General features: G+C 40.8%; 1 protein-coding gene and 1 long non-coding RNA gene across 6 annotated transcripts in view; one reads left to right on the top strand and one right to left on the bottom strand.

The window, feature by feature from the left end:
- Positions 1-9,705, top strand: part of KIF9 (kinesin family member 9) — a 48,114-nt gene extending 38,409 nt beyond the window's left edge. For both annotated transcript variants that reach the window (XM_036867942.1, XM_036867941.1), the window contains 2 exons: positions 247-351; positions 7,188-9,705. In XM_036867942.1, the coding sequence (XP_036723837.1) occupies positions 247-351; positions 7,188-7,238 (156 nt within the window). In that variant the 3' untranslated portion in view covers positions 7,239-9,705. The remainder of the gene's footprint in view (positions 1-246; positions 352-7,187) is intronic.
- Positions 9,706-13,898: 4,193 nt separating this feature from the next.
- Positions 13,899-17,138, bottom strand: part of LOC118903179 — a 46,741-nt gene continuing 43,501 nt past the window's right edge. For 2 of the 4 annotated variants that reach the window (XR_005021741.1, XR_005021740.1), the window contains 2 exons: positions 15,903-16,033; positions 15,573-15,766 (listed from right to left, as the gene is read on the bottom strand). This is a non-coding gene — a long non-coding RNA (uncharacterized LOC118903179). Of the gene's footprint in view, positions 14,441-15,398; positions 15,462-15,572; positions 15,767-15,902; positions 16,034-17,138 lie in introns of those variants that run through there. The other 2 variants (XR_005021742.1, XR_005021743.1) reach the window with 2 other exon arrangements.

Here is a 17,138-nt window from a genome sequence, read left to right as displayed (position 1 = left end):
AGGATGAGGACACAGAAAACACCACATGCTGCTGCACCCCTTCTTGAGTGGCTCATCTTTCCCTGGTGGCGGTTACAGGGTGTCCATGATGACACTGGAAAACATGAGGCTGGGGGATTGTGAGCTATCCTGGGTGGATGTCTGCAGACCCAGCGAGAGGCTGCCCTAATGCCCACCACAGGCCCTGTCAGAGTGGATCCTGACAATGCCAGGTGAAGGGACTGTGCTGTGTTGGGCCTCTTGTAGGGAGAAGATGACCAGGACAGGTTCAGCCGGCTGCAGCAGACGATGCTGCCAGAGGGCCCTGATTCTGTCTCCTTCTACAATGCCAAAGTCAAGACAGAACAGAAGGTAACTCGGGGGATTCATGTCTCCAGGAAGGCAAGGCCTCAGGGACCTCATTACTAGGACACCCAGGATTACACTCCCCACTGCAGAGAGGCAGAGGAGGAATAAGCCAGCCCAGGGAAATCCAGAGTCACCCAGAGTCAGTGGGTATCTTCTGCCAACTCCAGAGTCCTGGGGCTGGGCTGGAACCAATAGGGGTCCCACAGACTTTGGCCAGGCCTGGACATGGCTGGTGAGTGCTAAGACAGCCCATGTGTGAATAACATGCCAGGACAGGGCCTGGGGCTCCCCTGAGGCCACTTCCTGTTGGGGAGACCCTCTCCAATGGAGGCCACTGTGCACAGGTGGCAGGGGACCAGAGGACCACAGGCAGCCAAGGCAAAGCTAGACATGGCCTAGTACTCTCCCCACTGAGCGGGCTGGGCTAGAACAGAGGGTCTCCGCTCTGCTGAGGCCCAGCCTGGAGCCAGAACACAGGAGGCCTGTATGCTGTGTGCTTTTCTGTGCCCAGAGGCAGTTCTTATACGGCAGGTGGCAGCTGCACATGGGGTGACTGCCCAAGTGAGCTCACTGTTTTAAAAATATTTTTGTGGTATTCATTTACATTTTCAATAGGATGATACAATTGAAGCATTAAAAAGCATGAAAATACTAATACCCAGTCCCCCGTCAGTCCAGCTCCCACCAGTCCCCTCTGACAAGGAGCCGCTGTCACTTATTTCTAGTGTTCCTCCTGCACATTGTTCTGCCTCTCGCTTTTTCCACTTAACAGTCTATCCTGAAGATCGTCCCCTTTCAACCTGTCAGTGCTGCTGTGTTCTTTTTCACAGCTGCATAGTAGTACTCCATTGCAAGGATCTATCAGAATTCATTTAATGCATCTCATATTGAGGGATTTTAGGAGGTTCCATTTCTTTACTATGACAAACATTGCTGTGATAATTAACCTTGTACAAATGTGAATTCACACAGGAGTGAAAGGCAAGTTTGTAGGAGTGAATTTCTTGGCCAAAAGGACATTTGTACTTTTGATAGATGGTGCCGAATTGCCTGCCTAGAGCTGAACCCATCACCCACCCCCCACCCCCCAGCAGCATATACAGGGTGCTAGTTCCCCACAGCCTCCCTGCAAGATGCAGTATCCTGCTTTTTGGTTTTTTCCAATCTGAAAGGTGAAAAATGTCTCTCAGTCTAGCCTTGATTTGTATTTCTCTTATTATCAGTAAAGTCAAGCTTCTTTTCATATGTTTAAGGGCCATTTTAATTTCTTTTCCTATAAACTGCCTGTTGATATTTTTGCCCATTTTTCTATTGGTTGTTGGTCTTTTTCTTATTAATTTATAGGAACTCTTGATATATTGGGGAGATTAGCTCTTTATGATATGAGTTGCAAATATTTTCCCCTATTTGTCTTTTGGCTTTACTTATGGTTTTTTTTGTAGTTATTTTGCTGATTTTTATGAAATCAAGTGTATCAGTCTTCTCTTTCTTGGCTTCTGGATTTTGTGTTATAGTTAGAAAGCCCTTCTCCTGATTGAGTTCATTCTTTACATTTGTAGTTAAACTGATACCTTCACTGACCTTTGATGGCTGTGAGGAGCTAAAGCCCACTCAAAGAAGCTTGAGTGAAGGGGTTTGTTAACACAGATTCTGAAGGTTCCATAGTAGCACCTCTCACTCTGTGCTGTGTACATACATGACCAGGAGTCTTGTTAGAATGCAGATTCTGATGCAGCAGGTCCAGGGTAAATCTGAGAGTCTGCACTTTTAATAAGTACCCAGATGGTGCCCATGCAGCTAGTCCAAGACCACACTTTGATTAGCAGGCCATAGAACTTATCCGTAGGAAGGAGGGCCCAGGCTCCTCTCCCTCCAGGCCTTTCTCCTTCCAGATCTGACCTTAGCTTCTCCTTGAGGTTTGATCCTTCCTCTATCTGTTCTCTCCTCCCCACCTCTCAATTTCTAGCTCCAGCCTTGGCCCTGGCATGCCCTTATTTTCCAGGACTTCACAGCCCCAGTACCCAATATCACCTGACTACTTACTTTGTGTCTCTCTGGAGGGAGAAGCCTAACTGACTCTTCTTGGGTTAAGTGTGCATTCTTGGTTCAATCAGCTGTGGCTTGGGGCAGGGTCACCTGCCCATCCTAGTTGCCTGGGCCCACTCCTTCAGAAGGAGAGAGGATGGCTTTATCCAGGCAGCCATTTAGCCTATGCTGTGAGCATCAAGCTTTATTAACTCTGGCCCCTGAAGGGAAGCCCAGATCAGCCCTGGATCAAAGAAGCCCAGACCTGTAGGAGGGCAGGGCTCTATGGGAGAGAATGGAGTGGGGTCAAGTAGGCATAGGCAGCCCAGCCTCGGACATTGTTTGACTGTGACCACTATGCAGGAGCTTCCTTGTCTGACCACAGAGAGGCCTACCCCTTCTGGGTTCAGAGGAGGGGGCATATGATGTGAGCCAGGGGTCCAACTTTATTCTTTTCCATGTGGATATCCAGTTTTCCCATTACCAATTGTTGAAAAAATGATTCTTTCTCCATTGAATTGTCTGGCACCCTTGTTGAAATTCAATTGACCATAAATGTGATTGAACTTAAGCTCTAAGAGTCCTGAATGTATAAGTTGAAATTACTTTCCTCCTGAAAGAGTTTGCACCTGCTTTTGCCATGCGGCATTACCAACCCAGGACCATTTTAAACTCCTTCAAGAATTCCAGCCTGATAGGGATTAATATCCAGAACATACAGAGAATTCCTAAAACTCAACAACCAGAAAACAAAACCCAATTCAAAAATGGGCAAAGGATTTGAATAGACATTTCTCCAGAGAAGATATACAGATGGACAGTAAACACATGAAAAGATGCTCAACATTACTAATCATTAGAGAAATGCAAATCAAAACTACAATGAGATACCACCTTACACGCATTAGGATGGCTACTAATAAAAAAAAAAAAGGAAATAACAAGTGTTGGCAAGGATGTGGAGTAATTGGAACCCTCGTGTGCTGTTGGTGGGAATGTAAAATGGTACAGCCACTATGTGAAATAAACCAGTCACAGAAAGACAAATAACTGTATGGTTCCACTTACATGAGGTACTTAGAGTAGTCAGAAATCATAAAGATAGACTATACATAGAAAATTCTAAAGATGCTACCAGAAAACTACTAGAGTTCATCAATGAATTTGGTAAAGTTGCAGGATACAAAATTAATACACAGAAATCTGTTGCATTTCTATACACTAACAACAAAAGATCAGAAAGAGTAATTAAGGAAACAATCCCATTTAGCACTGCAACAAAAAGAATAAAATACCTAGGAATAAACCTACCTAAGGAGGCAAAAGACCTGTACTCAGAAAATGATAAGATACTGATGAAAGAAGTCAAACATGACACAAACAGATGGAGGGATATACCATGTTCTTGGATTGGAAGAGTCAATATTGTGAAAATGACTATACTACCCAAAGCATTCTACAGATTCAGTGCAATCCCTATCAAATTACCAATGGCATTTTTCACAGAATTAGAACAAAAAATTTTACAATTTGTATGGAAACACAAAAGACCCCGAATAGCCAAAGCAATCTTGAGAAAGAAAAATGGAGCTGGAGGAATCAGGTGTCCTGACTTCAGACTATACTACAAAGCTACAGTAATCAAAACAGTATGGTACTGGCACAAAAACAGAAATATAGATCATTGGAACAGAATAGAAAGTCCAGAGATAAACCCACGCACCTCTGGTCACCTAATCTATGACAAAGGAGACAAGAATATACAATGAAGAAAATAACAGCCTCTTCAATAAGTGGTGCTGGGAAAACTGTACAGCTACATGTAAAAGAATGAAATTAGAACACTCCCTAACACCATACACAAAAATAAACTCAAAATGGATTGGAGACCTAAATGTAAGGCTGGACACTATAAAACTCTTAGAGGAAAACATAGGCAGAACGCTCTTTGACATAAATTGCAGCAAGATCTTTTTTGATCCACCTCCTACAGTAATGAAAGTAAACACAAAAATAAACAAATGGGATCTAATTAAAAGCTTTTGCACAGAAACGGAAACCATAAACAAAGCAAAAAGACAACCCTCAGAATAGGAGAAAATATTTGCAAGTCAAGCAACCAACAAGGGATTACTCTCCAAAATACACAACCAGCTCATGCAGTTCAATATCAAAAAAACAGACAACCCAATCAAAAAAATGGGCAGAAGATCTAAATAGACATTTCTCCAAAGAAGACATACAGATGGCCAAAAAGCACATGAAAAGATGCTCAACATAACTAATTATTAGAGAAATGCAAATCAAAACCTCAATGAGGGGACTTCCCTGGTGCTGGTTAAGGCTCCCTGCTTCCAACACAGGGGATGCAGGTTCGATCCCTGGTCGGGGAACTAAGATCCCACATGCTGCGCTGCTTGGCCAAAATAACTAACTAAATAAAACAAACAAATAAACAAAAACTATCAATACAATGAGGTATCCCCTCACACTGGTGAGAATGGTGATCATCAGAAAGTCCACAAACAAAATGCTGAACTCATAGAAACAGAGATTAGAATGGTGGTTACCAGGGGCTGGGGATGGGGGTGGGGAATGGGGAGATGTTGGTCAAAGGACACAAACTTCCAGTTATAAGATGAATAAGTTCTGGGGATCTAATGTATAGCATGGTAATTATAGTTAATAATGCTGTAGTATATACTTGAAAGTTGCTAAGAGAGTAGATCTTAAATGTTCTCACCACAAAAAAGAAATAGTGCTTATATGATATGATGGAGGTGTTAGCTAATGCTATGGTTGCAATCATTTTGCAATATATAAGTGTGTCAAATCAACACACTGTACACCTTAAACTTATGCAATATTATATTATATGGCAATTACATCTCAATAAATCTGGGGGGAAAAAAGTCCACAAAAAATAAATGCTGGTGGACATATACATACTACCAAATGTAAAACAGATAGCTAGTGGGAAGCAGCTGCATAGCACAGGGAGATCAGCTCGGTGCTTTGTGACCACCTAGAGGGGTGGGATAGGGAATGGGAGGGAAACGCAAGAGGGAGGAGATATGGGGTATGTGTATACGTATAGCTGATTCACTTTGTTATAAAGCAGAAACTAACACACCAAAAAAGTAAATAAATAAAAATGAATAAGTAAATAAATGCTGGAGAGGGTGTGGAGAAAAGGGAACCCTCCTACACTGTTGGTGGGAATGTAAATTGGTACAACCACTATACAGAACAGTATGGAGGTTCCTTAAAAAACTAAAAATAGAACTACTATATGACCCAGCAATCCTCACTCCTGGGCACACACCCAGAGAAAACCAAAATCCAAAAAGATACATGCACCCCAGTGTTCACTGCAGCACTATTTACAATAGCCAAGATATGGTATGGAAGCAACCTAAATGTACATCGACAGAGGAATGGATAAAGATGTGGTACATATATACAATGGAATACTACTCAGCCATAAAAAAGAATGAAATAATGCCATTTGCAGCAACATGGTGTGACCTAGAGATTATCATACTAAGTGAAGTAAGTCAGACAGAGAAAGACAAATATCATATGATATCACTCATATGTGGAATCTAACTTTTTTAAATGATACAAATGCACTTATTTACAAAATAGAAACAGACTTACAGATATTGAAAACAAACTTATGGTTACCAAAGAGGAAATGTGGCAGGGAGGGATAAATCAGGAATTTGGGATTAACATACAACACACTACAATATATAAGACAGATAACCAACAGAGACCTACTATATAGCACAGGGAACTCTACTCAATATTCTGGGACAACCTATATTCTGGGATAACCTATATGTGAAAAGAATCTAAAAAAGAATGAATATATGTATATGTATAATTGAATCACTTTGCTGTACACCTGAAACTAACACAACATTGTAAATCAACTACACTCCAATAAAACTTTAAAAAAAATAATTTAAAAATTAAATGACTGACTTAAAAAAATCATAAAGATTGAAAGTATAGTGGTGATTTTCAGGGTCTGGGGGGAGAGGGGAACGGGGAGTTATTGTTCAAAGCATATGGAATTTCAGTTTGGGATGATGAAAAGAGTTATGGAGATGGATGGTAGTGATGGTTGCACAACATTATCAATGTATTTAATACCACTAAACTGTACACTTAAACACAGTTAAGATGGAAATTTTTATGTTATGTGTATTTTACCACAATAAAAAATTGGGGTAAAATAATTCCAGCTTCATGTGGGAGCTTCAGTTTCAGTTCAGATTCACCATGTGGGGAATCTAGGATTCACCTCCAAATTCCATGTTGGTTTTAGCATTTGCTTGCTCACTGCCCTGCGCACTGATTCTGTTTCAGCTTACTTTTTCCACATGCTTTCCAAGAGCCTAGCAGTTCATTAAAAGGGTAGGATTCACGAACATCTGGTTGATTTGCCGAGGGAAGGCCCTTCAGAATACATGGGCCCCCACCCCTCTGGAGAGAGAGCCCTCTTCTTTTCTTTTTTTGAACCTACTTCTTGTCAGAAACTTTCAAGTGGGCCCTTGAAACATGCCTGTCTCCTTTTAAACATTTAAAAACAGTTTTACACACTTTCTTTAGGATGAAAGAATGAGAGGGATGGAATGGAACATTGTTTCTCACAGAACTGGGGCTAGTCAAAGGGAATCCTTGTCCCCAAACAGTGATATTTGCAGGAAGAATGATGGGGTGGATATAAGTGGTGTGGCTTCTGAGTCCTTGTTAGGTCCGCATGCCCTAATCAACTTCTGTTTTCTCCCCTTTTCTGTGTCTAGCACAATTATTTGAAAACCATGATGGGCCTCCAGCAGACACATAGAAAATAGGGACTCACTGCCAGTGTGTTGAAGGACGAAACCCCCAGCTACTCCTGCCTGCTCTAGAGGCACTGCCAAAGCACCTGCCCAGACTCCAATCCCTCTGCTCCAAGGCTGGGCGCAGCCCAGAGAACACACAATGGCCTACCTGCCAGGAGGAACAGCCTTCAAAGGACACCTTCGAATATCTTCACAGAACACTTTTGGTTTCGATTCACTGTCTTATATGCAGGGACAGGATAAAATAACTTTCTAGTTCAGCTTTCGGCGCTCATCCAAGAACTTTATTTTATTTCCTATCTGGGAGGATGTCTTCCCTATGTACAGGTGGGGTCCTAACTGAGTCTCCAGTAAGAAAGTGAAGAAGTAGCTCAGCCAGTCTCCCTCTGGCAGGCCTTTGTCCCACTGGTCAGCCTCTTTCCTTTCCTGGATGGCCATCCTGGGGATGAGCTGGGTCCGAGGAGCCCTGGTTCTCATGGGTGAGACTGTAGGTTCTCTCAGGGAATCCTCTCTGTGTTCCTGAGCCAGTGAAGGCAGGAGGCGCTTCTTCCTCAGCAACCAGGAGAGGATGGGGTGTAGGTGGAAATGACTGAAAGGCAGATTTTTACCTCAAAATAAGAAGAGGCTTAAAATGAGATCATTCCTACCATGAAGTTAGCAGTGAGAACCCCATGGTGGGAGGCTGTCTGGCACGGAGATTGCAGAACCTGCACTAGCTGGAAGGTTGAACTAAATGGCATCTTTCCAATCAAAGACCCTATGGTTCTGTTCTTCAGCCCATCAGTGAGCAGCCAGATGGGGGTTTTGTTGAAGAAAGAAAGCTGAAGGCTTTCCTTAAGGTCTCTGCCCTCTCTCCTATCCACCCCCTTTCTCTTTCACTGACTGGCAGATACACAATGGTCCTGAAACAGCTTTCAGAGACTCCTATGCCAAGGCTTCCCGGAGCAGCTTTGGAGTCCCCTGACTTCATTCCCCTGGATGATACACGGGGGGCTGTCACTGATCAGCACTTATGGTGTACACACAGCCTTGTTGGTCAGTCCTCATGTTTCCTTTAAATGTGGCCAAACAGGCAGATATGTCCAGGCTCTGCTCATCATCCCAGCTGATGAGTTGGAGGCCTTAGAGAGTTCAGATTCTTTCCCTTCTTGGCTGCCCTTGCCCTTACCAGGACTTGTTTGGGGTTCCCACGTCTTTGGAGCAGCTCAGGAAATAGAACATAGTAAACAGGGGTACATCATCCTGCTGAAGCCACAGGAAGCAGCCATTTGTGGTATAACCAGTCCCCCTTCCCTTCATTCCCTGTCACTGGCTAGAATGGCATGTGGCATGCTGGACGTCCCTGCACAGAATTCCTGGACAGCCAGTCCTGGGGCCCACAGGCCAGGGCAGGCTGGGCCTCTGTCATGGCAGTTGGTCCCATTTGTCTCTAGCTCATTCATCACCACATACGCCTCGGTCAGTTCTGGCACAAACTGAAACAAGTAATCATCAGCGTGGGCAGAGCCACAGGAATAAGCCAAACGGTGCTCTGTAGATCACCCTCCATGCAAACTCCTCACAGGAGCAGATGCTTCCAACATGACAGGGAGCTGAGGGGCATGATGTCCACTCAAATATGCCTGTTGTTCTAGAAAATAATTCCTGCTGAGCTAATCTGACCATCACAATCACCCCTAAAGGGACTTCCAATTCCATCACTGTGACAGATAAGGTAACCTGAAAACACTCTGGCTACAAACAGAGATACTGTCTAAAGTGTAACATTCTTTTAAATGCAAAGCTAAATTTGCAGGAAAGAAAGGGAACTGCCAGGAGCTGGAGAATTGAAAACCAGAGTGGTCAGTGTGTGAACCGGCTGTGGCTGGTAGAAGGTGTGTGAGCGGATGGTTGCTCTTGAGTGTTAATGCCCATGTAAGTGTGAGAAACAAGACTATGGCCCATGCCTCATAGGAAGATGGAAATGGGACCCCTTGCATAAAGGTAGCACCTGATGAGGAGGTGAGCTAAAAAAATTTCCCCACTGACATGGAGAAATAACAAGGAAACTATCCCCAGGGATGAGGGAGAACAGGTCCTGTGAGAATTTGCAACCCTGCACAGGTTTGGGATTCAAATTTACACTGTGTGGTCCAGGAACCACCAGGCTGAAGAATTAGCATAAAAATTAGCCCAAGGCTTCAATAAAACTGGAGATCTAAATGTTTGTTTTTAGACAGAAAAAAAATATTTTCCCAAGGTTGAAACACCTAGTAGAATCAAATTTTAAAATCTAGTGTTCAGGCCCTTTATCCAGCTACACAGCATTCCCACAAAGCCCTAGTAAACATGAGCTCCAAAGATTAAACACACACACAGACACACCCATGCACATGCATGCACATGTGTGCACATGTGGCATACATGGAAACAATGTATCATGATGGAGGCACAGTGTAAACAGAATCAGAGTTATAAGAACTTCGGATAACAAATTACTGGATAAAGATTATACAATATATATGTTATGTTTTAAATAAAGACAAAGTATGTGTCAAACATATGATAAAGGCTACTAAAATAGAGTGCATATTTTTTTAAAAAGAATTTCTAGGAATGAAGAAAATGTAGTTCTAAAAGTTAAAATGACAGACTAGAAACAGCGAAAGAGAGAATTAATGACCTGGATGTTGGATCTGAAGAAACTGCTGGGACTTGTAGCGTAGAGGGAGGAAGAGAAAGAAAATTGAAAGCACGGATAAGAGTCATGGTGGAGAGAATGAGAAGATTTAGGAAACATCTAATCACAGATCCAGAGGAGATAATAGGGAGATCACTCTCTTGGTGATCTCATCCAGCCTTGTGGCTTTAAACATCATCCATGTGCCAACTCTCAATTTTATATATCTAGCTTTGGCTGCTCTCCTGATCCCCAAAACTGTACAGGCATACCTTGGAGATACTGTGGGTTCGATTCCAGACCACTGCAATAAAGTGAATATCTCAATAAAGCGAGTCATATGAATTCTTTAGTTTCCCAGTGCATATAAAAGTTATGTTTACACTGTAGTCTAATAAGTGTATAATAGCATTATGTCTAAAAAATGTACATACCTTAATTAAAAAATACTTTATTACTAAAAAATGCGAACCATCATCTGAGCCTTCAGTGAGTTGTAATCTTTAGCAATAGTAACATCAAAGATCACTGATCACAGATCACCATAAGAAGTATAATAATAACGAAAAATTTTTAAATATTGTGAGAATTACCAAAATGTGACACAGAGATGCAAGTTGAGCAAATGCTGTTAGAAATTTACACCAATAGATTTACTCAATGCAGGGTTGCCATAAATCTTTAATTTGTAAAAAGCGCAGTATCTGCAAAGTGCAAAAAGCAAAATGTAATAAAACAAGGTATACCTGTATAGCTAACTGCTAACTTGGCATCTCCACTTGAGTGTCTATTAAGATATCTACAAATCAGCATGTTTAAAACTAAATGCTCGGACTTCCCTGGTGGCGCAGTGGTTAAGAATCCGCCTGCCAATGCAGGGCACGCAGGTTCGAGCCCTGGTCCGGGACGATCCTACATGCTGAGGAGCAACTAGACCCGTGCGCCACAACTACTGAGCCTGTGCTCCAAACCCTGTGAGCCACAACTACTGAGCCCATGTGCCACAACTACTGAAGCCCGCGCACCTAGAGCCCGTGCTCCGCAACAAGAGAAGCCACCGCAGTGAGAAGCCCGCACACCGCAGTGAAGAGTAGCCCCCACTCGCTCCAACTGGAGAAAAGCCCACACGCAGCTACGACCCAACACAGCCAAAAATAAATAAATAAATAAATAAATTTATTTAAAAAAAACCACAAAAAACCTAAATGCTCAAATGCCACCCCAAAACATGCTCCACCTACAGCCTTCCTTATCTCAGCCCTATTGCTCAGGCTAAAATCCTTAGTTTTGTATTTCACTCCTCTTACACCCCACATTGAATCTGTCAAGAAATTTAGTGGACTTTAACCTCTGAACTATATTAAAAATCTGATCATTTATCAGCTTGCAGGATCTCCGCAGTGAAAGCACATAGTCTTTAGCCACTGCACTGCCAGGGAATTACCAGGAGTCTCACTCTGAACTTGACTGTTGATCAGTGGTTGCACTTTTCTGAGGCAATACGATATAGGGGTAGAACATGGGCGTAAACATCTTACTGGTGTGGGACCTTGGAACAAGTTGTCCAATTTTCCTGCCTTCCTTTCCTCATGTGTAAAAGAACAATTAATTATCCTGGGGCTCTGTGAAATGAAATTAATGTATGTCTAGTGCACAGTAGGACCTTAACCAACTGAAACTGCCATGACAGTGACAATAACTATAATAATAATAAAGATATGAATGTGTTCAGCATTACATCTGATAGATGGTGAACAAACACACACACACACACACACACACACACACAGACACCAACCAATGTTAGGCTCCCTTTCCACTCCCCAAAATAGATTTTGGATTTGAAAAGGCAGCATTCAGACTGGCATTATCTTTCTCCAATTAATCCTGACTGATGGCTTTTTAAGACCAACCCAAAAGTTTACAGTAAAAGTAGCTGCTAAAAATATAGTGCCATCCTGGGCAGTGTTACTGGAGGTCAAGTGTCTGGGGTTAGGGAAGTAGCAGCCCCACTGCACACCACATCTGCCAGGCTGCACTTGGGACTTCATGTCAGGGACTGGAGGCAGTGTTATAAGTGAACAGACTCCCCTGGGGAGGGTGACCAGCATCATGAGTGGCTCTGAAAATTCTGTCAAGCAAGGAATAATCATGGAAACCAGGGATATTCAATTTGAGAAGAGAAATCCAAATAGGACATATTCATATTCATATTCTGTCATTTCAGGAGACAAAAACGGAATGAGAATTTTCCAACCCAGAAATGGATTATCTTGGTACAAACTGGGCTCCCAGTTCCTGGAGGATACAAGCAGTGTCTAGGCAGACCCAATCAAAGCCCTCAAACCAGGAAGAAAGATCTTGAAGGCCTCGAGTTTTCTTCTAAATCTAGATTCTGTGATTCTATAAAAGCAGTTGTGGAAAAGTTACTTAACATATCAGTTGAAAATTACATCATATACAGAGATATTCACACATATATATGAATAAAAAAGACTAAAATGTCAAAAGTGTTTATTTCTGGATGATACTGGAAGTGATTTTTCCCCTTAAATTTTAAAATATTTTTAAATTTTTCTGTTAAATATAATTTGCTTTTCTTAACAAAAATAACATTTAATTTAGAAAGATATTTTTATATGAGCAGATGAAAGACATTTTTACCAGCTCAGCTTTCCAACAATAAAGGGAGAGGCACCCTATTTGCAGAAATGTATCAGCAATGGCTGGAAGAAAAAAGAGGGAGTATTGCAGGCAGGGAAGGGGCTTACGTCAAAGGTCAGCCATGATTGTGTGATTTGATAACTAAATGGCTTTTAAGAAACAAGTGGGATTTTCCTATTATACACCCCTTGAAGGAGAATCTGCTCTGTCCAGAAAAGCTGTAAAAAGCATTAGGATGCTAGAGTTGAGTGTGTGTGGAGTGGACAAGTATTGTTCTTTTATTATTATTATTATTTATTTATTTTGGCTGCACCGGGTCTTAGTTGAGGCACGCGGGATCTTCGTTGTGGCATGAGGGATCTTTTACTTGCAGCATGTGGACTTCTTAGTTGCGGCATGCGGACTTCTTAGTTGCGGCATGCATGCAGGATCTAGTTCCATGACCAGGGATTGAACCCAGGCCCTCTGCATTGGGAGCGTGGAGTCTTACCCACTGGACCACCAGGGTAGTCCCAAGTGGACAAGTATTGTTCTTAAATTTGGGAATGATGGCAAGGGCAGAGATGGCAAGGGTGGAAGAAACTGTCTTTGCTATAGGGCTGTGCCTAGCCTTCTCCTGCAGAAGGTGAGAGGGGCTGAAGGAGGAACTGGAAGGCTCCCAGAGACGCTGAGAGCATAGAGAATGTGGTCACATATGTGGCCAGGTACATGAAAAAGGAACACAGGGTCTGAGAACCCCGTGCCAAGTCCACATGCTACCACTCAGAGTCTGTGACCTTAGGTGCCACTTCTCTGAGGCTCAATCTCTGCATTTGTAAAATGGAGGCAGCAGCTGTTACTGCCCTCCCTACTACATGGATGCTAAAAGGACCAGGCAAGTTAATGTCTATGAAGACTTTGCAATTCATAAATGCCCATTATTTATTCCTGTTCACGATTATAACTTTTTTGAAAAATTCTCCTTTAACAACAGATAAATGGACATTCTTCTTCAGTGCTGCAGAATCAACTGGCTCATGTTTTCTGGAGGACAGTTAGGTAGTCTATCTCCAGAGCCTTAAAAATGTATATCGGTACATACTTTTTACATTAGTACAAACTTTTTGGATAAAAATTTGGTGATAAAAGAAACAAATAAAAAATAGAAAAAAAAAAACAAAAAAAACACAAAAATTTGGTGATACCTTTAACAATTTTAATTGTGTATAACAGAGGTGTACCATAAACACATTTTGTTCAAATACAAATTTTAATTAGAATTATTTTAAAATTATTTCAAAATTATTATATAGTAATTATTATTTATTTTTATAAATAATTATAATTATTTTATTTTAGTAGCCAAATTTTTTAAGTTTTACATTTTAATACTTATGGGCACCATAATTTCCAAGTAACACGGGCTGCTCGATTGTTACATGTACTTCTGTGATACTAAACAGTCATTCATTTTCAGTATAGTCAGCAAAGGTGAGTGGAGGAGCCAGATTTATTTCCATAGGTTCTGCAGTAAAGTGTTCAGCTGACAGTGATGTTGTCATCAAGTTATTAAAGTTTCCTTCCTCTCTAGCAGCGAGCTGACTGGGTAAAGATTTATCTCCTCTTCAATTCCTGGATTTGAGGCTAAGTTGGTGATACAGTTTCACTGAAGCAAACACACAAACTGAAGAGTTTTGCTTTACTTGAAGAAAACACTTACTAAATAGTAGATGTAACATTGCTACTTTCACTTACATATTTTTATTTCTAGTAAATAGATTCCTTTGACTTTGGACCTAGAACTGTTGCTGTGGAGCAAGGTGACTTGTGTTTAAGGAAACAAAACTGTTTATGAATATCCATGTGATACTCAGCTTCCACTGCATACACACCAACTTCAGTATCTTCCCTGGAGTGAGAATATAGGAGAATCTTTAGAGTAGGGTTCATGGAAAGTATACTAGCACTCTCAAGGTTATCTCTATTGGGAAAAGACTCTCCAAAAGACCCCCTGAAGACCTGTTAAAGTTAAGTTAAATTTAATAAACTTACAGCATTAAAGAGAATGCCAAATTGACAAAGTCATAAAAATTTCTCAGAAGGGGAAAGTCAGAGAAGGATGTTTACAGGGCTTTAGGGCCCAAACTGGGTAGTTTAAAGGAGGGTCTTGCAAAGCAGGAAACTGATCGAGATTAGGCAGAATTTATAACAATAATTTTGGATTGGTAGGCACAGTGAGGCAACAGTCTTCAGGCAAGTGTCAATGAGTAAAATGCTAGTTTTGATAAGTAAGCTCTTTTTGTTAGTTCATAGTCTTCTAGGAGCAAGTATTTGTTGGAACAAATAGCTAAGTTATTTTTGCTTGTTCTCAGTGTATAATGACAGGAAAGTATGCATGGACCCAGTACTTTTTTTAATCCAGAGAGAGGAAATTAAATTGGTTTCAGTTCTCTTTATCAGGTTCCTGCAAACTATTTTTATCGTAAGCAACAATTGGTTGTTAGTAAGTCCTACTGTGTTGGTATTATTATTGAAAAATAGTGATAAGTCTTGTTATCGTTGTACTTAAACACCTAATGGCTGCCATTTCAACTTGTATATGTATGACAAGACAGTTCCCAAATCTCTGACAGGTCAGGTAATGTCTTTGCCTGAAGAAAAATGATGAAAGCAGCCCGTTCTCTGCCTTTGACCAACACATCCTGCTGCACTAAAGGGACTGTCTGAAGAAACATCTGAAAGGTATAGACAAAGCACTGTATGCCTCTGATTCCAAAACCACTCACAAGCTTTACCATGTGTGTTCCATTGTCAAGGACACTCATGAAACATTTTCTTCATTGATTTTCCATCCTATAAATACTTACTTAACCAGATTAGCTCTCTTAGACCAGAAATCTCTTGATGACGGTATTAGTTTTCTGTTGCTGCTGTAACAAATTACCATGAATTTAGTGGCTTGAAACAATACAAATTTATTATTTTATAGTTTGAAGTCTGATGTTGGGCTAAAATCAAGGTGACAAAAGGGAAGAATCCATTTCCTTGCCTTTTCCAGTTTCTAGAAGCTGTCTACATTCCTTGGCTCATGGCCCCTTTCTTCCATCTACAAAGTCATCTCTCTGACTGTTCTTCCATAGTCTTGTCTCCCTCTGACACTTCTTTTCAGCTTCCTTCTTTCACTTTTAAGGACCTTCGTGATTATCTTGTACCCATCCGGATAATCCAGAATAATCTATTTTAAAATCAGCTGATTAGTAAACTTGATTCTGTCTGCACCTTTGATCCCCCTTTGCCATGTAACCTAACATATTCACTGTTTCAGGTATTAGAAATGGACATCTTTGGGGGAGGGGCATTATTCTACCTACCAGAGTCAATAAGCAAAGCAGGAGCTTGGTCGACTAGATGGACTTGTTGATGTCCAGGGCTACCATGTGATCACTGATGACGAGGTCAGGAAAGTCAGAAGTGATCACGAGATAGGCATTTTGCTATTTGGCTAAAACCAAACGCAAATATCAAATTTTGGTAGAATACCAAGGCTGAGACTGAACTTCAGTATGTTCCTAACACATTTTGACCCAGAAATCCACTTCTAGAAATTGATCCTAAAGAATTACTCACACAAGTGTGCAAAGTTATACAAACAAGAATATTTACTGCCACACAATTTATAAGAGAGAAAAACTGTAAGCAACTTAAATGTCTGTCCACTGGGGAATGGCTTACAAAATATACCTTTATTCTGGAATACTCTGCAACTTAAAATGAGGTAAACTTATAGACTAGGAGGATGTTCATGATCTACTCTAGTTTTTATAAAAGAGCAAGCTGTGGAACAATATACATAGTATGATACCATTTTACCTTTCATAAATGTGTGTCTGTGCATGTGCGCATATATGTGTGTGGACATGCAGAGAAAAAAGGCTGGAAGTGTATACACCTATTAGCAATATAAACTCCTGTGTTGTTTGAATTTTTACAGTGAGCATGCACCACTTTAGTTTATCCCTTGACCCAGAAATTCTAATTCTAGGAAATTTACTAATGAAAACATCATGGTGATGAACAGAGATTTCTCTGCAAGGATATACACCACTGTTTATATAAGAGTGAACAATTGTTAGCACCCAAAATGAAGAGGGAATTGATTAAATGAGTTGTACATTTATACCATGGAAGTGTATACAGCCATTAAAAATAAAGATAATTTACAAAACAGAAATAGACTCACAAACATAGAAAACAAACTTACGGTTACCAAAGGGGAAAGGCAGGGGAGGGATAAATTTGGAGTTTGGGATTAAAATATACACACCACTATATGTAAAATAGATAAAAAACAAGGACTGTATAGCACAGGGAACTATACTCAATATCTTGTAATAACCTATAATGAAAAAGAATCTAAAAAAGAATATATATATATACATATATATATCTGAATCACTTTGCTGTACACCTGAAACTAACACATTGTAAATCAATTATATTTCAAGAAAAATTAAAATAAATAAATAAGATCTCACACACACACACACACACACAAAGACTGACAAATACACTACTAAATAAAAGTATTATAAAACATTATGTATAAC

This window comes from Balaenoptera musculus, chromosome 11, assembly GCF_009873245.2.
Source record: "Balaenoptera musculus isolate JJ_BM4_2016_0621 chromosome 11, mBalMus1.pri.v3, whole genome shotgun sequence".
Lineage (NCBI taxonomy): Eukaryota > Metazoa > Chordata > Mammalia > Artiodactyla > Balaenopteridae > Balaenoptera > Balaenoptera musculus.
This window is presented reverse-complemented; position numbering and strand designations above follow the sequence as displayed.